A 26251-nucleotide genomic window follows, 5' to 3' on the forward strand; every position below is an offset into this window, starting at 1 on the left:
AGTTACTGTGATTTGTGTCACTACAGGATCATGCAGACATAACAGTCAGAGTATAGCAGCTGAAGTGTGCTCCTGAGTGGTAACTCCCTCTCCCATTTTAAGGTACACTTGTCCATAGTCTTACTCAGTAGTACCCAACCTTTGGGACTTGCAGCAGCCCTTGGAAAATGTCAGTTTTTAGCTTTCACTCATTTCTTGATTACAGAAAAACAGCAGAGCAATTCTTCTGTTGCAAAGAACTCAGAGAGACCACAACAGGTTAGAATGTTTTTGACACTATCGATTCCTATTTGAAATTTCTGGGTTTATCTTGTGAATTGTATGTAAGTGTTTGCCGTGGCACCTGGGTTAAAAATCACTAGTCTAACTGATGTTCCTTCAGTGTGGCTCTCTGTCCCCCTCTAGTGACCAAACTGCATAGACATTCATGAATCTGCACAAACTTGCAGCTAAGAGACTGAAGCTTGTACTTTGAGATCCAGGGTTCCAAGTTCAGCCCTTTCTGCTGATAACCCACCAAGGACATCATGTTACAATTTCAGCTGAGGATGTAAATCCCATCCATAGTTTCTGGATCCTGCACTGAATGATCCAGTGGAGCCAATGTACCTGGTAACAACTCAACTGCTGTAACCCCTGCTTGGCCCCTAGAAGCTACTGTTGCTGTGCAAGGACTCCTTTTTGTGTCTTTGGTTATTGCATCTTCTTGGGAGAGAAGGCACTGGACAAGTCTGGAGCAACAGCAAAGGATCAGGCCCTTTCCCCACCCAGCTTTGTATGTGCATGAGAAGAGAGATACTGGGGCTGTGTGCTAGTGGGAAGATGAAGACAGAGAAAGTGAGAGAATGGTTTTGAGTCTGGGAAGCAGGATGGATTTGTTGTGTGGTTTGTGGGTGATGAGGCTGAGATTGGAAGGGAATTAACTCATTTGGTATGGGCAGTAGGCCCACTTGGTTGTTAGTGCAACCCAAAGGTCATCACGTCCATGACTAGCAATCAGTCACTGGGGACTGCAAGCACTCTTTGGGGATAATATCAAGTGCAGAAAGCACAGCCACTGCCTCCCAAGATTTCCTTAATCTAATGATGAACTAAGTACAGCACTAGAGAAGATGCACTGACTTAGGGCAGTTGTAATGGCATTGCTGCCTTTTGGTAATAAAAGTTTCATATTCAATATAACTCTGGGTGATTTGAATAGTTTGAGCCGTAGATAAGAATAATTTTTAGCAACTCATAGTGAGCCTAATTTGCTGGGAATCCTATTAAATGTATGGCTGGTGACTGTTAAGGAGATGAGAGGTCGACTCGCATGTAGCACCCTGCCACTGCTGGCTGGCTTCATTGATGAACCCAAACTGAAGTAAGGTAGCTGAATAGCTTATAAGTATTCATACAAAAAACTAGAACTCTTAGTTCCAAAATGATACCTTTTATTAGACTAGCTGGAAAATGGCAAGAAAATTGTCCTCATCAGGCTCTGGGAAAAGTGTAGATGGTACAAGATGGTAAAAAGTCCCCAGAGGTAGGGAATAAACTTTATTTTTGCACAGAGGGAGCTGAAGATGGAAGTCTGTCCCTCTGGGTCCATGAGTGTCTTTGTGATCTGGGTTGAGTAGTGCTTTGATGTGCTGATCAGGTAGAATTCCTTCCCTGGAGGTGTCAGATGGCTGGCAGGGAGGCAAAAAAACTTCCTCAATGTTCTGCAATGAAGTTTAAAATCCAAAATCGACTAAAATTTGGCATCTTCTATGTTTCAGGAACATGTATAAGTATTCAAGCATGTTAGCATATGCTTCTCCAGTCATTTTGTTTCACTTTTTTTTCCAAACAGAGGTAGTCAACAATGTTGGTCTGTGATAGTTGAGTTACCTTAGCCATTTCTAATGCTCTTAATTGTGCACTCAGCTCTTCACTAATGTCTGTGCTAACTGTATTTTTTTTTTTTCATTTAGTTAGTTGGCTATTGCTCTTCTAAGCTTAAATACTGGGGGAAAAGTTCCTGCTCTAGGTTACCATGCAAGAAAATCTAGTATTTTTTTTATGTCTCTAGAGTCATTCAGTATTAAAGCAAAATCCGGTCTTGCATTTCCATTACAAAACATTTCACCTTTTTTCTAGGAGCCAATTATCTGAATGAACTTTCTTTTGTTTACTTGACTTCAGAATCTGATTTTTATTATGGCTTTTCTCTTTCTTACAAGAGAAGTCTGGTGTGGTATTTCTGAATGTCAGGCAGCCGATTTGATTATGTTTGACTTTGTTCAACTTTGACTTCTCTAGCATTTCGCCATCATGTAAATGATTAATCTGGACAAGTCAAATGCAAAGAGCCCTGATAGCCAAGAAGAAGGGCTGTTATCAGATTCTGATCCTCCTTTTAGTGTGCTAGCTAGATTAGAGGAAAGATACAAACTCTTCTGTCATTACCTTTTACACATTTGCCGCGCTTTCTTATACCTAATCTTAGAATGATTTGCCAGCCACAAAATGATATATTTGTTACTAGTTTAGCATTCTCAGAATGGATTTTTTGTGGGTTTTTTAGACTGCAAAATTAAAAAAAAGAATTCTCTTTATACAAAGTTTCTGGCTGAATATTCATCTGATGTCTCTGAAGTCCTATTCAGTCTGCCACTTCAGGTCTAGGCTACCTGGTCTAAGTTATGCAAAGGCCATTATTTTGCTCCAAATGGCAGAGATGAAGAAAGGTGTTTTACAGGGGATGGTCTTAGGTTTCATCAGCTACTGGCTATAATTTAATCCCTTTATGTACCTCTGCGGCTGGCATAATATAGAGCAGTTCTAGGCTTGATTTACCACTTGGGAAGGCTTTTATGACTGGGTAAAGATTAGGGATTCCTGACTAAGTGGGACTCATCAGGAATATTCTTGCCAAGAAAATGCTGGTTAAGTAATTCGTGGCTAGAGATATCAGTATGTCTGAAACAATAAGTAGTGTTTCATTGGTGATGCCTTTTTCCAGTCAGCCTCGATTAAAAAGAGCCTGCTAAGAACAGGAGTTTGGTGCTTGTAGAATTGATATTGTTGTGGTGCATTGCTTGAAAATCCAAGTTGGCATATAAATGTGTTTTTTTTCTTATGCTACAGGCAAGGATTTCTTAGGGTGATATCCTTTACTGGACCAAGTATGTAGTTGGGATAAAGTTAGAGAAGCTTTTGAATGCAAGGCATTCTTCCTCAGGTCTGAATGGCTTGCATTCAAAAGCTTGCCCAATTTATCCAAACTGTATACTTGGTCTAGTAAAAGATACCTCCCTAAGAAATCCTTGCTGCTGACATAATTTCTGAACCATCATGGCTACATCACCCTTATACTACTTTTGTTTCTTATCCCATGGTGGCATTCACTGTACTGAAAACATAGCTTATACTGACATCTGGTGTCATTTTGTTGAAGAAAATCTTTAGTTTTTGAAAAGACAGCAAAATTTTGTTAAATTTAATATCCTTACAGTTATTTTTATGTGCTGTGACGGCTCGTTTTAGTTTATTGAAACTTGGAAGATTTAAAGGCTTTTTAAGAATTTAAGACAAATCCAGCTTACATTGCAACTAATAATAATATAGCAATGCCAGTGCTCATAGCAGGAGCATTACATTTCTATTATGCTATTTTTAGTAGTTAAATAGGTAAGATAGAGTTTCAATGCTATGTTTATAGACTACAAACAATTTATAGACAATTTCACTGGTCAGGATACATTATTAATAATATTCTAAGAAATTATTTTCTTCAGTGCTCTTCACACAACAGAAAGAAGGTGGGAAACAACCTATGAAGGTTATATTCCTCATATCTTTAAAGTATGTTTTAAAAAGTGTGAAGCACTGGGATGATATAATTGAGGATGGTCTTGCTTTGAGCAGGGGCTTGAACTAGAATCCCTTGCCCCCTGGCCCTGTTCCCCCTGCCCTCCAGCCCTGCAGTCGCCGCCCGCTTGGAGCTGATGCAGGAGCTGTGGAGCCAGGCGCAGCTGTTTGCAGCCTGCCTGCTGCTTGCTGCAGCTGCCCAGAGCCCAGGCTGGCTACAAATAGCCACGCCGGGCTCCAGAGCGCAGTCACCAGCTCTGTGCAGTGAGCAGGGGAGAGACCATGGTTGCGCTGCCTCAGGCCCCTCCCCTACCACACGCTCCAAGGCGCACGTGAATGCGCTGGTACAGAGCTGATGCCTGGGCTCCGGAGCCCGGCACAGCTGTTTGCAGCCTCTCATCTGCAGCCGGCCCAGCTCTGGGTAGCTGCTGCCAGCCAGGAGCCTGGGCTGCTCCCAGCAGGCAGCTGGGATGCTGCAAGCCCTGCTGGGAGCAGCCCGGGCTCTGTCACTGGCAGCAACTACCCAGAGCCAGGGCTGGCCATGGTGTGCCAAACAAAATGGCCTCACATGCCATGCTTGGCACGGTGCCGGGGGTTGCCAACCCCTGGACTAGATGATATCCTGAGATCCCTTCCAACCCTAATTTTCTATGGTTCTATAATATGAGTAACATCTGTCTGGCTTTTTTCCCTTTTGTTTTTTCTCACCAGACATCCCTTGGGCCTAATTTGATTCTATGATGTGGACAGATAAGCTAATGCAACTGCAGGAGAATGAGAGGGGAAGGGGAGCTAGGGGTAGGGATAGGGAACTGTAGTAGAACGTATACCTCAAAATAACTCATTTGTATGTTTCCTTGTCCGTATTGTCTATTGAGACAGTAAGGTCATTCAGGTACCATACTTTTCTTTGTACAGCATATATCACATTTTAAGTGAGATAATATGAGAAATGATTTTGGGAATTATAAGAAGAAAAGAATGTGCAAATAATAATAAAGAGGGAAGGATTTTTGTGGGTGATTATTTTGTTGGACCAACTTAATGGCTGGGAGAGTTTCAAACAAGCTTTTGGATTCAAGGCACCCTTCTTAAGGTCTGAAAAAAGCAGGCACAGCTTGACCTAGTCCATATATATAATAAAATGCTTCTGTTGCCATCTAGCGATAGCATGCCTTTCAAATCCTTCTCAAATGTATGGTTGCTCTGTTTGTGTGCATATTGCTGTGCAGTCCACTTTAATGTAAATATAAATCTACCTTTAACTTTCATAAAGGGCAAATTACTTGAATAGCCTGTAAGGGAGCAATATATTATTAATCAGGTATTATTTTGAAACAGTCCTCCTTGAACTGGTTCAGTGTGATTTATGGATGCCAAGCTTTCTGTAACTAGTATCTGGTTAATCTTTCAGGCATCCCATATTTCACTGCTCTTAACTCTCGCCCCCCTTCCAAGCCCCTGCAGGGAAACTAGTTACTCTAGTATGCATCTGTGCTGTCCCAGGCTGATTTGGGTTGTGGGGGGAAGAGGTGGTCAGGTATGTAAAAGTCAGGTGTGTAAAAAGGTTGCTTCTGGGTTCCAAGAGTGCTGGGTGCTCTCAGGGTTGCCCAGTGTCTGCAGCTTTTAAACAGCAGTGTCCCCCAAGATATTTGTCAGTTTAATTCCATTCATGGCAATTGATGTGGAGACCCGGAGCATCCAGCACCCCAGGACCCCAGAAGCAGGTTACCCCCTCTGCCCACCTAATCCCCCCACCCCAAATCTTTCTGGGATGCTCCAAAGCTTTGTTAGTTGCCATGAATAGAATGAAATTTATAAGTGGGTTGGGAGGAAAATGCTGTTTAAAAGTGGTAGAGACTGCACAGCCCCCAGAATACCCAGCTTCCCAGGGGTCCAGGCATCCTCCCACCTGGCCACCCCTACACAAAGTTTTCTTAAAACAGAGACCTTGGGCAGCCCCTGGAGCACCCAGCCCCCAGGAAAGAAGAAACAGGGGTCCAGGTAGCCCCACAACCAGCTAGCCACCTCTTCACCCCCAGATCAGCTTATGATGCACAGAATGAACTAGGACAGAGGTTTCCAAACTTTGTCTTTTTGTGTACCCCTTCCAGATTAACCAACTGCCCATGTACCCCTACCAGCATATGTTTTATATTTTATCCCCTTAAATGCCAATTATTGTTATAATGAAAATTAAATCCACAGTTGCACAGTTTCTCCTGCACAACCTCCAGAAAAGTCTTGTGTGTTTCCAGGGGTAGGTGTATCACAATTTGGGAACCCCTGTACTAGGGTACATTGCCAGGAATTGAAGTAAATTCAGGGGTGTGGCTTGGTGGAAAGTTCCTTTTAAAAATGATGGCAATTCCCTCAGAGCACCCAGCTCCTGGGAACCCAGAAGCAGGGGTCTAGGCAGCAGCTCCCCCCCCCCATGGGCACCCCTGGTCAGGGTACCACCACACATATTTTGGTAAAGTGCAGGAATGGTCTGTTTTGAATTCAGTGAGAAGGAAGATCAGACAATTGCAATGAAAGGCAGTTGACATCTTCCTTAGCACCCAGCCAATCAGGGGCATCTTTGCTGAGGGAATACTAGGGAAACTGGGGAATTGCCACTGGGAGGCATTTGGTTTGGATATTCACTACTACCCTCTGGTGGCTGTTTGACAACACTGCAATGCCTAAAAGATGTTCTGCTTAAAACTCTTGGCAGCATATGTGCAGACACCTCTAAACCGGGTTAATTGTGAGCTGGTTTCCAATCAGTGACATTCTTGGAATAGTTCAGGTATTATGTCTATCCACACCCTCTGTGTGCATATTTCTTTGCAGTCCACTTCACATCAAGGGCGGACTACCTGAATAGCTTGTTGAGCAACAATATATTGTTATCAGGCATTTTAATAAATAGCTAATCAATTGTTATAGAGCCCAGCAAGCCAATGAGCCCATCATTGCTTATAGCGATGTCTTATAACAGCTTGTTAATGCACCCATATTATAACATACTAGTAACATTTATTAATGATTTATTAATCCTTTAATGACTGCCTAGAAACACAATCAGCATGAAGTGTGATCATTCTACGAAGCTGTGCCAGACAATTGGGAAGCTTATGGTTGGCCCAAAAAAGACACTTTTCCCTTTGAGGAAGCCAATTCTCTGACAGCTTAAAATCATCTGGATACCCTGGTTGCCCTGTACTCACAAGGATTCTCATTACTTTGGGGAGACTCCACCTTCGGTTCAGAGGTCTGCATTAGATCTTTTTTTTGGAGATTTGTACCTCTGGCATTTTTTGGGTTAACATCCTCAACTGCATCTATTTTAAGTGAAAAATGCCGAATTGTACTCAAGTCAGTTTGAGTTGCGTACACAGAAATTGGCTTCAAGTGAGAAGCATTTTCAGTCATTAGGTTGATAGTAAGCAGTGGACCAAATCCTATGTTAATTACACAAGTGTAAGTAGTCCACGGAGTAATCCCAATACTCTCTTGGCAGAACTGAGATAGAAACTGACTCTGTAAAACCATCATTTTTAGTCCTTTGTCAGTCAAGATTCCCACTGAAACTAGGTGAGAGTTTTGGTTATGTTAGACTCTTGTCTTCAAGTCCTTTATTACAAATTTAGAGAGTCTAGATATGAACTATAGTAAATATAGGTCCGTATTAAGGATTTATGTAAGTGTTGTTATATTGCTGCTTGCAGACTGGTGTTCAAATCATTGGTGGAATGTTTTACTTTTAAGGATGAAAACTGGAAAGAAAGCCAGTCTGAATATGTAGCAGGCAGCTAGAATAGATTATAGTCGCATAACACAGTTGCTGTGCCTGTCTGTGGCCTGCTATGGATTTTTCATATTTTGCTTCATTTCTGTTCTAAAAGAGGAACAGTTAAATATGTCATCTCATATTGTGTAATGTTGCTTAGTAATATCTAATATCACCGTCGGCAACTAAAAGGTAGATTTATATTTATACAAGCTATAAATAGAGAGCTTAGCAAATCAATCAGTGAGCAACTTGCCCTTGCTGGCAGTAAGCTATTTTAATGGCATTCATGTGCTTGGAAAGACTCAGGAGCCAAAATTGCTTTGTTTTGTGAAGAATTAAATATTAAGATGTAATATGCTGTTCAGATGCTGGTTGTCTGTTGTGTGGCATCTTTGGGAAGAAGTCAAGTTATTTGTGTTTGCTATAGCTGTGTGGAAAGGAAAAAAAGCTTTCTCAGAGGGCAACATTGTTCTGCTAACCTCTTTTGGATGTATTTTCAGAGCCAAATGCTTGTATATTTTGTTGTCTTTCAGCAATGGGTAGAAGGGCTCGGATCCATCATACATAACTTCAGAGCTAACAATGTCAGTCCGATGACATGTCTGAAGAAACAGTAAGTTCTCCCTCCTACCCCTTGTTCATATTTTCCTACAGGTGCTTTCTTAGTTTATCAATTTTGTTCTTGCTTCAAAAATGAAGTCACCGAAACAGCCCACTTGAAACATTTCCTGAGACTTCAAATCCCCCCAGAGATAATGTTGTTAACCTAGTTGAGGGTTCATATTTCACTGTAACCATAAGAATTCCCCTGCTTATTGCCTGGCATCTGCCCAAGAGACATTGGAAGAGAGTTACAAGTGTTCATTTAATTTATCTGGATTGTGATTTTAATTATCATCTTGTCCCTTCTTTCCTTGATACACGTAGATAACCCCCATAGGGGCTTCTGCTTTTGAAAGTTGAATAGATATACCAAGGAGGAGAGTATCTACCAAATGATATGCTGATTATTCTGGTCTGAATAGTGCTTTCACAGCACAGCTCTATATTATGGAGCCACTTGCTTTATGGAAGCACTGAAGATTAGAGGTGCACCGATACATCGGTCCAATATCAGATCGGTACCAATATAAAGAAAATTGGCTGTATCAGAAATCAGCCCAATGCGGCTGATAATTTGGCCAGTAAATGCTTGTGTGTGCATGCAAGCGCAGCTTAGCACACAGGCAGTGAGGAGCCCAGCTCAGCAGCATGGAGAGCTGCGTGCAGCTAGTAAGTCTGTTGTGGTGGAAGGGGAGGGGGGAGAGAAGGGGCATGGGGGGACAGATCAATGCCCCCCTCAGTGAGGGTGGGGGCAGGCACTGCCAGGGCAGGGTGGGGCACAGGACAGAGCCATAGCTCGTCGGGGGTGGGTGTGGCTGTGGCTGTGCCAGGCTCTACATGGCAGGGGCTGGGCTCAGGGAAGGGGCTTTAGCCACCCCAAATTTTGCTGTAGCCCTGCTCCCAGTGCTGCAGCTGCACATCTGGCGCAGCCCCAGCTCTGCCCTGCCTCCACCCATGTGCCGGGAAGAGTTGGGGCTGCGCTTGGCACACAGTGGTGCTGTGAGCAGGGCTGTGGCAAAATTTGGGGTAGCTGCAGCCCCCTCTGTAGCCCCCTTCCCAAGCCCAGCCCCCCCGGAAGAGTCCGATGCAGACTGGCTCCAGCCCGCAGCTGCAGCCTGCCCGCCCCTCTCTGTGCAGATCTGGGGGCAGATGCTCCCCCTGTGCCCTCCCGGGGTGCGTGCAGCAGTGGGAACCGCCCCCGCGATGAGCCGAGGCTCTGTCCTATGCCCTGCCCCACCCTGGCTGGGCAGCATCTGCCCCTGCCCCTTCCCTCACTGCGGGGGGCGTTGATCTGCCCCCCAATACCGTTTCCCTTCCCCCTCCCCTTCCATCACAACAGACTTACTAGCTGCACACATTTGTATCAGTTATTGGATTCGTAATGGCCAATATGTCTCCTTAAAAATCAGCTATTGGTATTGGCCCCCAAAATCTATATTAATGCACCCCTACTGAAGATGGAGACAGTGTCCTTCTAAGTTCCCTAGGGCAGTGTTTCTCAAACTTCTTAAAGTCATGGGGCTCTTTCATATAATTACTTCTTCCATGGAACCCTCACCCCCTCCTAAAGACTGATGCAGAGCCAGGCAACCTGGCCCAGCAGTGGTGGCACACTGCCTCCAGCCCACTCCATCATTATCCTTAGTCTCTTTGTGGTCTATTGCAGAACCCTTAGTGGCAGACTACAGTTTGAAAACCACAACCTCAGAGCACTGGGGAAGTCAGCACTCTGCTGTCTCTCACCATTTATGAGGTGCAATATTCCCCAACCCCTGGGAAGCCAGTGTGCAGGGTAGTGAGCCTGTGGTCCCTGTTCAGTTTTGCAGTGTATGCCAAGGTAACAGTTCTTATGTTTCCCTGAGTACAGGAACTGGAATTCCACCTGGTCCCTGTACTGTGTGTGGTTGGTAAAAGGCACAAGCCATCTGCTATGACATGACTTCTTACATTTCAGCATTAAAAAGTAAAGAGTTAGGATCTCTCTTGGTATTTGTACTCATTATCAAAGATGATAAGCACCATCAATTTAAGTACCTGCTTTTAATTATATAAATAAAACTTAAAAATAATTTCATTCTAAATTTCAGCTGGATGAAGCTGGCATTTCTGACAAACACAAGTGGTAAAATTCCTGTTCGGAGGTAAGCATGATGAAAGAGAGCTCAGGTAATGTTTGTACAATGTTTATAAAGCCAGATAGTCTTGTCAGTTATATGTGTATAATAAATCAACACAGGAAGTAAGGCAGCATTTTTTTTTTTCTTTTTTATCCCTTCTTTGTAAAACAACTAAAACTCTTTAAGGAAGCAGTAACTTTACCTAGAGGGCCCTATCCTGTGAAGAGTTGAGTACCTTCAGCTCACTTCAAAAGCCACTTGTCACTAAGGACCCGGATCCAAACTACAAGCAATCAGCAATGAGTTTGTCCATAGGAAGAAGCCAAGTTATATAATATTTGTTAATAACATAAAACAAATGCCTCAGGGCAGTGTAAATAAGGTAACGGGTACATTTGAATTGGAAGAGGCAGTTTTGACCGAATTATTCTTTCACTGACAGACCGTTAGAATAATATTTGCTTTCACCAAATAGTGCACAGTCTGGGGTTGCCTGTTACTAGACATCAAACAGGCACTTGTGGAGCCAACAATCTGTGTTGTAAGCAGCTGATTTTACTTTTCCTTAATGTTTGGCTCACTGGGGCTCAACCTCTAGCCTGCAGGCCAAATCCAGTCTGCAGGCTAGAGGTTGAGCACCACCATTCCTCCACCATAACACTGCCACCGTTCGTCCACCATAAATTTCCAAACCTGTAGGGAGACCTCACTGCAAGCTGGATGGCATGACTTCATGCACCAGATTGCACTGGTAAGCAGAGTCACTCCAGATCGGGTGCACAATACTGGGCTGGTGCACTAGATTGCACTAATGAACCAACTCCACAGACTGATTCCATACAGGATCAGGACCACAGACTGGTCCTGTCTGTGGAAACTAGTCTGTGGAGTCTGAAGTCCTCATCTGGCCCACAGGACTGAAAGGCTGAGAATTACCGGTCTAGTTGTATGGCGTTTCTCTCACAAATATGCTTAGGAAAATTATCAATGGATTTGACATCTCCCCTAGTTACACATAAAATGGGTAAAAGTTGACACTTTTGACAGTATCGGTCCATATTGCTTTCTGCCACAGAGCAGGAATACCTCATGGAGTTACCCTCCTACAGTCTCCTGCCATGCATTTTTTCAAGAGAGATAGAGTTTGCAATGAGCAAAAACCAGCACAGCCTGCTACGTTGCCTGCAGCTCTCCTTGGTTGCACGTTTCAAGAACTGCAGCCAGGAAGAGCGCATGAAGGGATCATATTTATCTATCAGCTTTCACAAGCCAATCCCCTGCTTGTTCCTCAGTCTTGCACCAAAGTTCCGTGGATCATCATCTGTTTAGTGCTCCTAGTTCTGAAGCAGGTTAGGCACTGGAAAGCAATGCTACAGAGGCTGACTTTCTGCCCACAGACACATACAAACTTGCATGTTAGGACACATATGGAAGCAGAAGGTAGTTGGCAGTAACTAGGGATGTGAACTTACCTTGTGCTAGCTACTCCGCACTCTCTCCATATGGTTGGTCACTTCTAGTGTCCACCAAATTATTCCTCCTTACAATAATGCACCTCACACTTACTGCCTGCTAAGAGTGTCTACCTTAGCAGGAACCTTTATTACTTAAATAACTTGTTATCCTAGATTTACACACTTTCTATACTAAACTCTCACTTAGAAGTGAGTTGGCATCTCATGACCTGACACACTTAAAATAAAGCCAAAAAGAAGTCCAGTCTTTTGAGTGAATAATTAATATTCAGTATCCTATTTAATATGTAGACCACTAAGCAGGTATGCCAGTAGAAGGGTTGAATTTTCCATACACTGTAGTGTTGTTACTATAAATATGCCAATTTAGACATTACTGGTTAAGAACACTGTCTGTGGATTTCAGCCAGCAGCACTCTCTGGCATGGAATTTTGTTCTCATAAATCCACACAATCACTCAGCAGTTTGTTATAGATCTTGATCCTGTTTCATACTTTATAGAACAGAAACTTGGAATTCCTCAGTTTCTGAAACTTCAAGGTTAGGGACAGAAATTACACATAAACCGGTATAAGTGATCAGAAACCGGTTCAAATCTATAACACAACAGAAGTTCAGTGCACATAAACCACTATCAAAATGGCTGAAGACAGTTTAAGATAAACCTGAATGGATATAGTATCAGACTGAACTGATTTAGGTTGAGTCAGTTTATTGAAATTCTGTCCCATATCCCTTCAGATGCAAGTTAACTTGCAGCCCTCCAGCATCCCAGGATGCTTTGCACCTCCCCCTTGAGCATGGGTGACCTAACCTTGGCCCAAGCTGTCTGCTTCAGCCAAGAAGGGAGGTGTGCTCTAGCCCCCCCCCCAGGCTTCTGGCCTGGGCCACTGCAGGTGCATGGCTGCTTTTCTGGAATCAAAAGTGAATGTCTGATTACTTGCTTATCAGTTCAGTCTATGCAGCTTAGACTAACGTGCAAAGATTGAATTCATTCAGCCTTGGGCTTTTTGACTGTCTGTACTTAGTCCAAAAGAGAACAAAAGCGGTGCTTGACTTCTAAGAGAAATGCAGTAGTGAATTTAGTGTCACCCTGTTAAACTTCAAAATAGGGTGCATAGAATGCACATAATTCTCATTTGCTTCATCGGGAGTTGTAGGTGCTCAGCACCTCTGAAAACTAAGCCACTTATTTCAGTGGCTGTACTAAAGTGTGACAGATTTTTGTGGGGGCTCATGAAAGATATCTTTAGTGAAAACACCACCATGTCCCTGTCTTAGAGAATGAAAGAACCACTCCCTGAAGAGCTTCCCTAGAGCTTTTGAGGGTGAGTGGCCTTCCCATTGCAACATGGAGGGCCTCAAAGGAATTGGTAAGGGGCAATTTTCTGGTACTGATATGGTTGAAAATACAGGGGTCTCTTATAAAAATGAACATTAATCAATAGATTTTCTACAGTTTTGTATTGGAAGGTCTTATCTATTAATCTAAATGATCCTAGTTTATACTAAACTGGATTTAAAAACTGATGTAGTTTAAACTGTGAAAAACTCTGTGTAGACACAATTGCATGGGTTTCAGACTATCCCCATCATTTCAGCTTGTACCTGTAAATGTGCCACTACAATCAGTGGTGAAAATACTTTGAAACTTTTCAGAAAAACTGCATTGTGAAACATGACAGAAACTCCTACAGAAGTTTGCTAACCAGGGATCTCCCCTGCTTCAGCAATAACCAAGTTCTCTTTCAAAACCTGGAGATGAGAATACAAAGAAAAGCCACTATGTCTGCTGTATTCTTTGATGAAAATAAAAGATAATTTGACATTTAAAGAGAGTTGTCTGCATCCACAGAATCTTGACTCGATATTTCTCCTTAATTGTTTATACCAATTTTAAGAGGTGTTTGACACCAACCACCTGCTTTCTGAGGACAGTTTATTAGAGTAGATGTACAATTCCTAGTGGACCGGAGACAGCTGATAAATTTTGCAGCTAGCAATCCTCCACATCCGAGAGGTGAAATGTTATTAAAAGTTTGGAAGGTTTCGAAAGAGAAATGCCTGGTACTTTAAAATAATGAGTGCCTAAGGTTAGACTCCTAAGTAGATACTTCAGTGGGAGTGGGTTGGAACTCACCCAGTTTTAAAATCAGGTCATTTATTTAGGTGCCTAACCGGGACATAGGGATCCAGCTCTTTTTAAAACGTCTTGGCTGAAAATTGGGGAAAATATAATTTTCTCGTTTAGATCTTCGGCTTCCTTCTCATTATTTTAGTTGTAGAAAAATATTTACATAAATCGTTTAAAGTGTTTTAGAGAATAAAACAACTTTGGATTGCTATGGAAACAAATAACAGCAAGTTTATTTCACATCTTTCACTTTCTGAATTTATTTAGTATTCACAATACTTACGACAAGCCTCTGCAGATTCACTTTCTGATAGAGGGTTGTGTATTTTCAGCGGATTATGGTCATGTAAAGCTTGTGTTAGGATTAGAAACAGATATGGGCACAAGCTTCTGTATTTATATTGAAGTCCAGAGTTGGCAAGTTGTTAGACCCTATTTTTGTTTCAGTTTTTTGGAGAGACAGGAAGACTGGCTGTGGTGGTTTTCCCCTCAAAGTCTGTGGTTATTTTTGGTCATCAGAAACATTTATAACAACAGACCTCACATTAAAGATACTGGATAGCACAAGTTTCTTGGATTATTTTATTTCAAGTAAGAATGAGACTGTCAGTTTCATGGATAGTGAAATAATGCAGCTTTTACTGAAGGAACTAGATTATAGAAGTCTTGATGGAAATGGGGAAGATGTAGAATTAGTTTTGCGTGTTATATCTGGAAGAGAAAGAGTTTTAATGGAAGTCAAGTATAACTACCAGTAAGTCAAGGAGCCTTTTGGGGAAAGGAGGTAGAGAGAAGATTGAGTAGCAAGCCTGCTTACTGGAATGATGGTCTGGGTTGAGGGGGATCGCTTGAACAGAAAGGAGAAAAAGAACGGAATGGGAATGAATTATGGTTACTCTATGGGACTGCAGCTTTCAAGAGAACAAACTAAATCTAAAAGGGAAGGAATTACCACTATGGATGTAGAGAAATCTTGAGCTGAGTCCTGTAATACCTGCCCTGTTTGTAGAGCATGTTGTGCTTTAGACACAGTAATTTGTCTGCGTTGAGCTGAAAACTGCCAACAGAATAATGTGCAGCACAGCTCTGTATGTCAGTATCTTGAACAAAACCCTGAGCTCTTTGGGCAGTTCATTATTTTGATAAATCTGGTAATAGGTAGCTTACACAGAGAGCAGGCAGGGTATTTCTGCTCTGTGGAACTGAAAGCAGTGTTATAGCTGTGCTATTGTATAGCTGTCACTGGAAGTGCTTGCATCAATCAGTTGAAACCAGAGAAAATGTTGGTGAAAAAGACTAGTAGGGAACTGGAACTGATTATTTAGAAAGCAACTAACTGCTCCTTTCACCCTTTTTCTTTTTTTTTTAAGCATTACCAGAACCTTTGCATCAGGTAAAACGGAAAAGGTGATCTTTCAGGCACTTAAGGAATTAGGTCTTCCCAGTGGAAAGGTATTTACCGGTTTTGAATATTTTTTTATGTGAAGAAATTGCTGAATTGTTCATATTTATAGCTATAAGTTAGGTTGTTTGGATTGTTAGAAAAGCATGCTTGTGGTGCTCAGACAACTTATTCGTCACCAGAGTTGAGGAGGGATATTTACTAAGCATAAAAATGTAATAAGGCCTATATTCAGGCCAGGCCTATATTCAGGCCAGGGTTCAAAGCATCTCCGACAACACCTGACTTAGGTATCATCTCATCTAAGCTTTGCGTGCCTGTATCAAAAGGGTAGTTCAGGATTAATCCGTTAGGTGCCTAGGATCCCTGTATGGTCGACGAAGAGACTTCAGAGTTAGCTTAATGAGATTGCGAAGTCACTCTTGTGCTCTCTACATAGAATGGGGAACAGCAGGTGCCTCCAAAGTGTGATTCAAAACCCCAAAATGTCTAGAAGAAATCATAGAAAAATAAGGCTGGAAGAGACTCCAGGAAACTATCTAGTCCAACCCTCTGTTTAAGGGAGAAAAATCCCTGTCTAAACTATCACAGATAAATGTTTCTCAAACCTATTCTCACAAATGTTGAATGCCAGACTTTATAAAAACTTTCCTAGGTAATCTATTCCAGGCTTTAACCACCCTCCCTCACAATTAGGCAGTTCTTCCTAATATGCAACCTAAATCTCCTTTACTGCAATTTAAGACCATTACTTCTTGTCCTGTCCAGTGTGGACACAGAAAACAGTTGATCATCATACTCTTCATAACACCCTTTTTTTTGTATTTGAAGACTTATCAGATCCTACCTCAGCCTTCTCTTCTCCCCTCTAAATGACCTCAGATCTTTCCAACTTCTCCTCCTTTATCATGGCTTCATATAATTATAGAATCATAGACGAGTAGGGCTGGAAGAGACCTCCAAAGGTCATCTAGTCTAGCCCCTTGCTCTAGGCAAATGGATCTCTATCCAAACCATCCTATACAAGTCTTTATTTAACCTGTTCCTAAAACTGCACAAGCAAGGCACATAGCTCAAGGAAACCAAGAACACTGTAACTTGCCACTGGTAATACAGGGAAGTTAGGGTACTGTTAAATGTCCTGCAACTGCAGAGTTGCTAAATGTACTTAAGAGAGCCAAGGAAGAGGGCCATGCCACACACCCCTGGCATATTTCTAGATGTTTAATCCTTTGTGTTTTTATCCTCTCGACTTTTTCTAGTTTGTCCATGTTTTTCCTGATGGGTTATACTCTGTTGAACATTGGTAGACAGTAATCCAGGTGAGGCCTTGCTAGTGCTGAACAGAATGGAAGAATAATTTCCCTTGATTTACTTGCAGAACTTCTGTTAATATATCTCAGTATGCTATTAGCTATTAGCTACTACTCTTCCCAACTTGGTGTCATCTGCACATTTACTAAGTGTGCATTCAACCCCATCCTCTATTTCATTAATGAAGATACTGAACAGCACATGATCCAAGACAGGTCTCTGATAAACCCTTTCAACAACAGTTGCCTGTTAGATACTGAGCTGTCTTTTGAGCACAATTATTCAACCAGTTATGCACCTACCTTACAGTAGTTTCATCTAACCTATATTTTCCTTAGGTTACTGATGAGAATGTTGTAGTGACTGTGTGCACATGTTCAGATTCTCCTGGTTTGTTCTTCTGGTAGAAAAACTTGCACAGAGACTCCTGAACAGACACTCAAATGATGAATCCCTCAGCTAGGGACAGAAGTTACACATAAATCAGTTTAAGTGATCAGAAACTGGTTTAAACCTGTAACAGAAGATAAGTTCAGTGCACATAAACCAGTTTCAAAATGGCCAAACCTGGTTTAAGATAAACCTGATTGAATGTAGTAGCAGACTTAACTGATTTATGTCAAACTGGTTTATGGAACTTCTGTCCCAGACCCCTTCCTGGTTTAAGTTAGATCAGAGTCCCCCAGCATCCCAGCATGCTTTTCAGCCTGGGCTGGGCTGGGCTGTCTGCTTCAGAGACCAGAGCTGGCCCCACCCTTCTCTTCCCTAGGTGAAAACTGCAGCCAGGAGACAGCAGCGTCTGCCTGGCTTTCCCTGTTGCACCCCCTCGTGTCTCACTGCTCAAGCAGGGTTTCCCTCTCCCCCACAGCACAGACCCCAGGCGGCATCTGGTCACAGTCACACCACCCCCATGCTAGCTAACGCTGAACGGTGTCTATGTGTGTGTCTCCAGTTTCACTAGGACAGAGGCAGACAGGGCTTGTTGGACCTAAGCAACAGGTCAGCTGGCAATGTCCCTCCCTTCTTCCTTAAAAATGCTTTGCAACAAGCTGTTTAGGAAGAGCTTGAACTAATGAGAAAGAGGATTTGTTCTCTTGATGGGCTGATAAGCTTTGTGTTCTGATAAGCTCCCTGCTAGCTTCTGGCTTGCTGTCAGTGTTCAACGGGACAGAGAGAGGTGAGAAATGACCTCGCTTGCAATGAATGCAGTGCCTGTAAGTTTGTTGCAGACAGTATGAAGAAGCAGGGAGAGGGAGACTGAAAAGCTCAGTCTTATCAACAGATGCATTCAGTCCACACAAGCAGTCCTCCCTCACCCCCGCCCTTTGCCTCAGAGTGCTAGCTGGGGGCCGGGGTCTGTCAACACTCCCTGCTCCATGAATGGGGAGGTGGAAAAGCCTGGCGAAGGCTGATTCACCCTTCCCCTCCAGGCACACCCCGGCTGGGGACTGTGCAGGCCAGGAGGGGCGTTTAAACTCCTCCCTAATCATAGCGTCTTGCCAGGACCTGGCCACACCCTCGCCTCCCCACTCCCTCAGCTCAGAACTGTGGAAGAGAAGGGAGGACTCATTCTAGTTCCCTCTGGTTTCTAGCCTGATCCACTTCAGGCATGTGCTGGCATTTCCTGAATTAAAAGTGATGTCTTTCTACTTGCAAATTGGTTCAGTCTCTGCATGTTAGACTAACCTGCAAAGATTGAATTAATTCAGGCTTGGGCTTTTTGAATGTCTGTCCCTAGCTCTGAAGAGCAGAGAGCTTGCAGTGCTGATGCTGTGCAGTCAGGGGGCCCCTGTGTACACATCTCATTATGATCTGCAAGCTTCCCAATATGCTTGGCAGCAGTGCACAGAGCAGCCCCTATTAGCTGACCCAACCTGCTCTGTGTGTCCATGTAGCTCAGTGGGGGAATTGTGAAAGAGCCCTGTTCTGTTCCCTGCTCAGTTGGAGCAGCAGAATCCAGAAAGTGACACACTGTCCCCATGGGACCGGTGGGGGAAGTAAAACACCTGGGTTGCTGGAGGTCTGTGCTGTGGCTTCTATCAGAAGAGAACGTGTACAGGTATTCATTCTTCCAGGGGAAACTCTCCTAGAAGTGCTATAATCCTGGTTGGTCCTGGGTTATTTTCCTTTCAGAGTAGCGATTTTTGCCTTATGAGAAAAATCCTGACCATCTCTACAGTCATGGTTTCTACTGGTCGAACAGGAATTATCCCAAGAGAAATTTAATGTCTGTACATGGCCAGTGTCAGAAACCTAGCTAAAGTTGGGGTATATCAGATCCAGTGGTTCTCCTCATCTACAAAACCTGTCATCTTGTCACAGAAGAAAATCAGGTTGATTAAGCCTGGCTTTCTCTTGATCAGTTTATGGTTGTTACACCTCCTCAACTGTTTTCTAGGTGCTTAGAAATAGATCCTTTCTTTGATGATATGCTCCAGTATCTTTGCAAATATCAAAGTTAGACTGAATGGTCTGTAATTTCCTGGGCCCTCCTTTTTCCTTTTCTCTAAAGACTGGCATTATATTTGTTCTTTCCAAGTCTTCTGGCTCTTTTCCTAATCTCCATGAGTTCACAAATATAATAGACAGTGGTTTTACAGTTACCTCAGCCAATTTCTTGAATGCTCCATGATTAATCTCATTTGTCCCTGCTGATTTGAAAACATCCAGGTTGTCTAACTTCTAACCTGTTTTTCCCCTACCTTAGGCTAATTATCTGCTCCACTGTCCTGTGCTGTTAACCATGTTTGTCTTCTGATAGTTGATCTTTTTGTGAGAACTCGGGTCACATCAACCATTATTAGATTCCTTTCCCCATTCAGCAAATAATCCACACTTTCTATGGTCTTCACCTCACTTCTGCCATGCTTATAGAATGCCTTATGGTTGGCTTTTATGTTTCTTTATAGTCTCTTTACGGTGCCTTGGCTTTCCTGATTTTCATCTTGTAAGCTTATACCCTTATAATCACCCTTGGTGTTAATGTCAACTTCCCAGTTTTGTGAGATAAAAGTACTAGGCTGTGTCTGAACTCTCCCTTTCCCCCCCTTTCCTCTCTCCCCCCTCACTCCACCCCAGTATCTTGGGTATCTTGGGTACCTGTCTCAAGCTGTCTATCAGACATCTCCATTCAGTTGTGACATATAATGCCTAGTTCCACTTCTGATAGAGCTGAAGTGTATTTTTGGAGATAGACTACTGAAAATGTTAGGGCCGTTTGCTGAGATAAGTGAGAAGAAAGTAGAGGAAGTGGTAATAGTGCCCACGTTTTACCCCAAAGCCTAATGGTTAAAGCTTTACCTTTGAAAATAGAAGACCTGGGGTTACAAATCTGGAAGGACTAAACCTATATCTCCCACTTCCTAGCCCTAAACAGCAGCCTGTAGAATAGTCTAAAGGCACGCATTAATCCTCCTGTTGAAGCTGGACCAGTGCATAACCATGTGGAGAGAGAGAAAGGAGGGGTCTGCTTTTGTAACCTAGTGGTTATGGCCTTCCAATATCTATTTTTCCTATATTTAGGTGAAGTTTAGATGCCTCCCAGCAACTCTAAATTACAATGCAGCTGAGGCAGGACGTAGTTGCCATGGAGTTCCTGAGCATGGCATCTACCTAGCTTCTGAACATGCTAGAAGTGCTAGTGTAGATGACAAGAGAAAAATGGAGGCACCTATGATTTTGGTTCCTGGCAGAGGGGCATTTCGAATTGCTCTTTGTAACTTCTGTGCCTACACTTGGCCGGAGTCCAAGTTGGCTCTCAGTGTTATTATAACCTTTGCCTAACGTTGGGGCTTTTTTTAAATGTCTCAGTGAGTGGAATATAAATATTCTAAATTTGCATTGTACCTTGAATTGTTTTTTTTCCTGTCTTCAACAGGTAAAATGAAGGCTTGCCTTTATGTCTGCTTTTTATATAGAATTAATGTTGTGTTACAGCCAGAATATTGGCACATTAAATATGTCTGTAGCAAGAACAAATTGAGAGCTGTTTTTAGAATGTTTAATAGAAACACATGCACTAGGTAAAGCTTTAAGATACTGAGTTGACACTCGCTTTTTTTCTAATACTAGGACATGCTGATAGAGTAAGAATAAATAAGCAGGGGTTTGAGGACTCATCAATTTTTACCCTTCTTTGCAGAATGATGAAATTGAGCCTGCAGCATTTACTTATGAGAAATTTTATGAATTAACACAAAAGATATGTCCTCGTACTGACATAGAGGAACTCTTTAGGAAAATGTAAGTTAAATTTAGTATTAAGCTCTTTTAAAATTGTTTTATTATAATTTTTGTTTCTGATACTACGCTACAAAGACTACCTATTTTTTACTTGTAATACCATGAACAGAACTAGAGGACAAAGCCAAAACTGTTTTCTTCTCCCTTCTCTTCCCCTCAAGCTACCAATGAAAAAGTTCACTCCGCATTTTAGATCAACATTTACATAAATTAAAGAAAGCACCTGGAACTTTTTTTTTTGCATTGGCTTTACTAACTATCAACAATTTTAACTTGCTCCTTTAGGTTTATTAACACAGTATGTTAACTAACTAGATTAAGTCAGAAGTCTGATTATCTAAGAGTTTAATCATTCAGATTCTTCTCAAGTAGAGGACTTACATGTTTTATGAATTAACATTGGTTAAATAATAGCAAGGACAGAAAGTATTATATTACAACAAGCACAGACAGTTAGTATGTTTTCCTTGGCAGTCTCTCTTCATTTTGAGACTACACAGCTGCTTCAGTGTTAGAAAATTAGGTTTTTGAAAGTATCAACAATGTCAACATGTAAATCATACCTACTGTAGCATCATATATGAAAACTTACATTTTCTAATAAATTTCTTTTCAGCAATGGAGACAAAACTGATTATTTAACGGTAGACCAATTAGTGAGCTTTCTAAATGAAGTAAGCTTTTTCATACATTAACTACCATACAAGTCTGTCTGCCGTGGCTTGCTTCTTCCAGTCTTCTCATTGCATGCATCATGCCATTATTTGCTATGCTTCTGATCTGCTGATCTTTCCATTATGGCAACATCCAGGTGCAAAAATCAGCTCCAACCTTATATGTTCTTGTGCTTTCTATATGTTGCCTTTGCGGATTGCTTCTGTTGATTACTTGCTGTGGTGTGTAACTTTTGTTGTGTTTGTTTTATAAATTTTATGCTATTATATTCAATGCAGTTAAACTAAAATACAGTCACTGTTTTATTACAAGCAATTGTTTTTACTTTTAGACATCTGATTGTTGGATTTGCTGTTTTTTCTGAGTAACAGGAAAATGACATGGGCTTTTAGATGGAGTAGTTTGATTCTCTACCATCAACGATCTTTTCTACGTATTGCAAATCTATGGATCTTAAAAATAGTTTAGTAGAGATGTAATTTTGAACTAAAAGAAAAATAAAATGACAGCAGTATATCTTAGATGTATGTTTATTACAAGGTAAAATGAACTACACAGTATTTCTTAAAATCTAGTTCCTGGAAGAAAAAGTATTTAACAAAATATTATTTTCTTCTATTCCTAAAGAATATTAAAGTGGGGGAGTACGGCCCAGTTTAAGTTATACATCCATTAAGTGAATTTGACTAAAATTACTTCAAAAAATCAATTACCAAAACCAAGGAAATATCCCAGCATTTGGACTGTTAAATACTTATCTATGGCCTATAAACTTCTTCCTCTTTTAGTTAGGGTCTTTTAGGGAGCTGGTGGGTTATCCAAATACTTTTTTAATTGCTGTTTTTTAATTTTTACATGAAAAGATTTAAGCAAGTTTCTCCTGCTTCAAGTTAACATCATATCTAAAGGTGGGACTTTTTTTTTCTTTTTCAAAAAACAATACTACACCTTACTCAAAAGCAAAATAAACAAAGAAAGTATTATAAAGTCATAAAATATGCATTTTCACTAGTCTTATTAATGGTGGAAAATACAAATACTTTTCAGTTTCTCTTCCATATAATCCTCAATCCTGAAAACATTTATGCACATTTAACCTCATTATTGTGATTAGTCTTATTATAATCAATTTTCTGTACCTACTTAAGCATCCTTTTTGCACTTGGGTTCAGAACAGAACAACTTCAGTTGCTAGAAAGCTACAGCTGCCCCTCCACCCTGTATGACTCTTCATCCAAATTTCATTTTAGGAGGGGATGAACATCACTGTTTGAAACATACTGTACCTGTCTAATACAACATGAAAGGCCTTGGTTTATTGACTGTTCTTCCCCTTCTCCCCCCTCATACACATACAGGTGTGCATGTTTATTTGTGGTGTTAAAAAGGAATCATGTTAGCTCCTAGACAGATTACTTTTGTGAATTTTTTAACTTGTTTTTCTTGAATTATTTGAAAGAAAACTGAATGTCCCTTTAAATTCTACACTTCCAAGAATTGTCCACTAGCTAACATCCTAGGGCACTCATCCCTGCAAATGTTGGAAAGGCTGGGTATTTCTGGGTTGTCTTTACAGAAAGCAGCAGTTGAATTTTTGCCTCTTCAATGCTTTGTCAGGTTACAGTCCTTTTAAACTATTAGAAACTTCCCTTATCTGGCCAACTGTAAAGGAGTATGCATCCTTACCCTTACATTTTTAAACATAGGAAATCTGTACCTAGTCCTTTAGCTCCATGTTTGAAGGTTGAACCTGGTACTGAATGCAGCATCTGACCTATTGAGTGGGACATCCTATGCTGAGCACATGACATCACTGGTGTAGTCTCTGTGCTGGCTTTCTTTTGGTCTCTGAACAGAGTTTAAGATGATGTTCATGATTAGTAAGGTGCTAAATGACACAGGACCTTCCCACATAAGAGTTCATTTCTCTTCTTGTGATATCTGGCCACCACTGCAATGAGCAGAAGTGCTTACCCTGGACGATATAAAAGATTATTCTCATTATGAAAGGGAGGGAGCTGCTAGCAACACGTTCTTGATTAAGACATCTCTCTTCTGTTCCTACTTTACCAATTGACCCTGAAGTTAGTGATTTTTCAGCCAGGCTGAAGAAGGATTTTACTTTACAGCTTGTTAGCAATAGATGAGGGAACAAGAGGCTTTTCTGGAGTTTTCCCATTTTTATTGTCCTTTGGCGGAGGAAAATCTGTTACCACTATTTAACTGTTAAATGCTGCTGGCTGACAATTAATTTAATTATATACCAGTGTTAATGCTGCAGGGCAGTTTTTATAAATGTAATTATTGTCAGGCACTCAGAGCTCTTGTTGGAGGTGTTCTTTTTTAAAAGTCAAGCTAAAGAAAAAAGTAGAAAAAATAAATTAGACCTAAAACTACTTGGACTTATTCTTGCCATTCATTGCATTCACAAAGTTTAGGTTAGCCCTTCCACAGGAACTATGATAAATATCAGTTTAAATTATTTTGCCAGGGCTTCCCTCTTCTGGTGGACAAGGAGAGAATCTGAAAAAAAAAAGAGCAAATCCTCATTTGAATAACCTACCACCTTTTAAATATCACAGACACCTTTCTTTCTGTTGCGTGTCAGAAATGGGCAAAAAACCCAAAAGTAATTTTAGATGTCAATAATCAAGGCAACTTGGAAAAGGGAGACCACCTCTGGTGAAGAAAATGGTCTTTCCTTTTTCCCTGTCCAAAATGAATCAGGATTTTTCATTCCCTTCAATCTTACATCATTCACCCTTATATGGCTAAGGAACATCTAGTTTGCTGTCTAATATAGTAACTAGAACAAGTAACAGCAGTTTTGTTGGACTTACGTGATTGGTCGTAGGGCATGTTGTCTTAATGGGTGAAACCCCATGCTTTTAATATTGGTCAGCTCAGTTATTTTGTGTTACAATTGCTCTGTGCCTCCAACTTAACCAGCATTTACATGAGAAAAGCTCCTTGACATTAATTTTTGTAACACCTTGAACAAGTCTCAATTAGTCCTGATTTTTTCATCATTAAATAAATGTAGAGAGACATATTTTACCCAACTTAAGAAATAAGATAATGAGCTGTGATCCTGACTACAGGCAAAACATCTTGCTGTTAGTTTCTTGCTGCCTTTTATTTTAACCCCAGTTGCTATGAAGACACATTTTTGCCTTTTCCCATTTATTTTGTTCCCCTGTCACTTCAGCTCTGCTTATAATTTGTGGGGAAAGTGAGGGTGGGAGTGAAAGCACTGTTTAGAAAGAGCCTTCCCTCTGCTTCCCCTCAGATGTTCCAAATGGTGCATTTTCACTAATGGTGCAAATGTTGTCACTCCTCATGAATATATATGGTAGGCTGATCAGTTGCATGCAAGTGTTGTGCTGCTAAGTGATGCTTAGCAAGATGTGTCCTGCATTTAGCTGCTTTCATTTCATATTTCATCTTGAGTTTTACTTGGACGTCCAGTTAGCCAATCTGTAGTCAATTCAGCTGTGATACTCCAGATGCTGCAGATTGTCAGCCGCATTATCTAAAGGATGCTTCATCAACTGCATGATTAAATTGGCATTAGTTGTAATTTCTTAGAATGAATCAAACACGCACACCATTGTGTGGATTGTAAGGAAGAAATCACATTGCTTATTTTTGATTGGATATGCCTAGATATGGAACAGATCACAAAAAAACTGATATGTAAGAAATTACAACAAAATGCATAGACTGTCTCTATAAACCACATGCATCCCACACTGTCCGCTCCTAAATCACTGATCAACAGTATGCTGATGGCTTATGTTAAATTTGTGAATCTTGCTTAAATGACAGCTCTGAAACTGTGCACCTACCTGGGTAAAAGAAAGTGTTTCCATGGTCATATTTATTTATTTATGTTTGCTTGCATCTGCTTACATACCACTACTCTGTGGAATTTTATTTTATTTTTTAATGGAGAATCAGGCACACAGTGTGCAGCTGTAATTCAGAGTGAAATAAGTGAAAATCTCATTGCACAATCCAAAGTGAATATTTAGTGAATCAGGCTTTTAGTGATTTATTTAAAGTCATTGATAAAGTGTACCTAGAATACCTAAATATAGTCTTAACATTATCTGTGTAAGATATGATGAAATCCCAGTATAATTAATTTCTATGACTTTGGGGTTAGTATTATGAAGATGTTTAATTATTTACTTATTTGCTCCATGAACCTACACTGATTTTTCAGAAAGTTGAATAACCCCTATTTATAATATTTACAGAAATAAGCATTTTAATTTTAGTCAGGTATAACATTGAACTTACAAATTAATTAGGCCTATCAATTTGTGTGACCTGCGTAAAAGAATTGTGAATAGAGTGAAGATTTACAAAATAATGAAATATTAACTATTACATGTTAACATTTTATTAACATATATGCTATATTCATTATTTTACTTTAATGAGTGAACAGTACAAGTTATTACACTTGACTCTTTTTAGAATTAATTTTATAATCAAACTTGCTCGAGCTTTTAATACAACCATAAGTAGGTTTTTTTCTATATTATGCTAAAATTTACAGTTAGGATATTCTGTATGTTCTAGCTTTAAAAAATGCCCATCTCTTTCTTTCTTTATCATCATTAATAATGAAACATTCTTGAATAATAGTCATGCATTATATAGTCCTG

General features: G+C 40.9%; 1 protein-coding gene across 11 annotated transcripts in view; it reads left to right on the top strand.

Annotated features, from left to right (window-relative positions):
• PLCB4 (phospholipase C beta 4) overlaps window positions 1–26251 on the top strand; it is a 361997-nt gene that overhangs the window by 234296 nt on the left and 101450 nt on the right. For all 11 annotated transcript variants that reach the window (XR_003093691.1, XR_003093694.1, XM_025202256.1 and 8 more), the window contains 5 exons: window positions 8146–8225; window positions 10303–10356; window positions 15313–15394; window positions 20800–20900; window positions 21517–21574. Coding sequence is in view for 9 of the 11 variants with exons in the window: in XM_025202256.1 (XP_025058041.1) it covers window positions 8146–8225; window positions 10303–10356; window positions 15313–15394; window positions 20800–20900; window positions 21517–21574 (375 nt within the window). In the remaining 2 variants the exon portion in view is untranslated. The remainder of the gene's footprint in view (window positions 1–8145; window positions 8226–10302; window positions 10357–15312; window positions 15395–20799; window positions 20901–21516; window positions 21575–26251) is intronic.

The sequence above is a fragment of the Alligator sinensis genome, unplaced genomic scaffold (genome assembly GCF_000455745.1).
Source record: "Alligator sinensis unplaced genomic scaffold, ASM45574v1 scaffold140_1, whole genome shotgun sequence".
NCBI lineage: Eukaryota > Metazoa > Chordata > Crocodylia > Alligatoridae > Alligator > Alligator sinensis.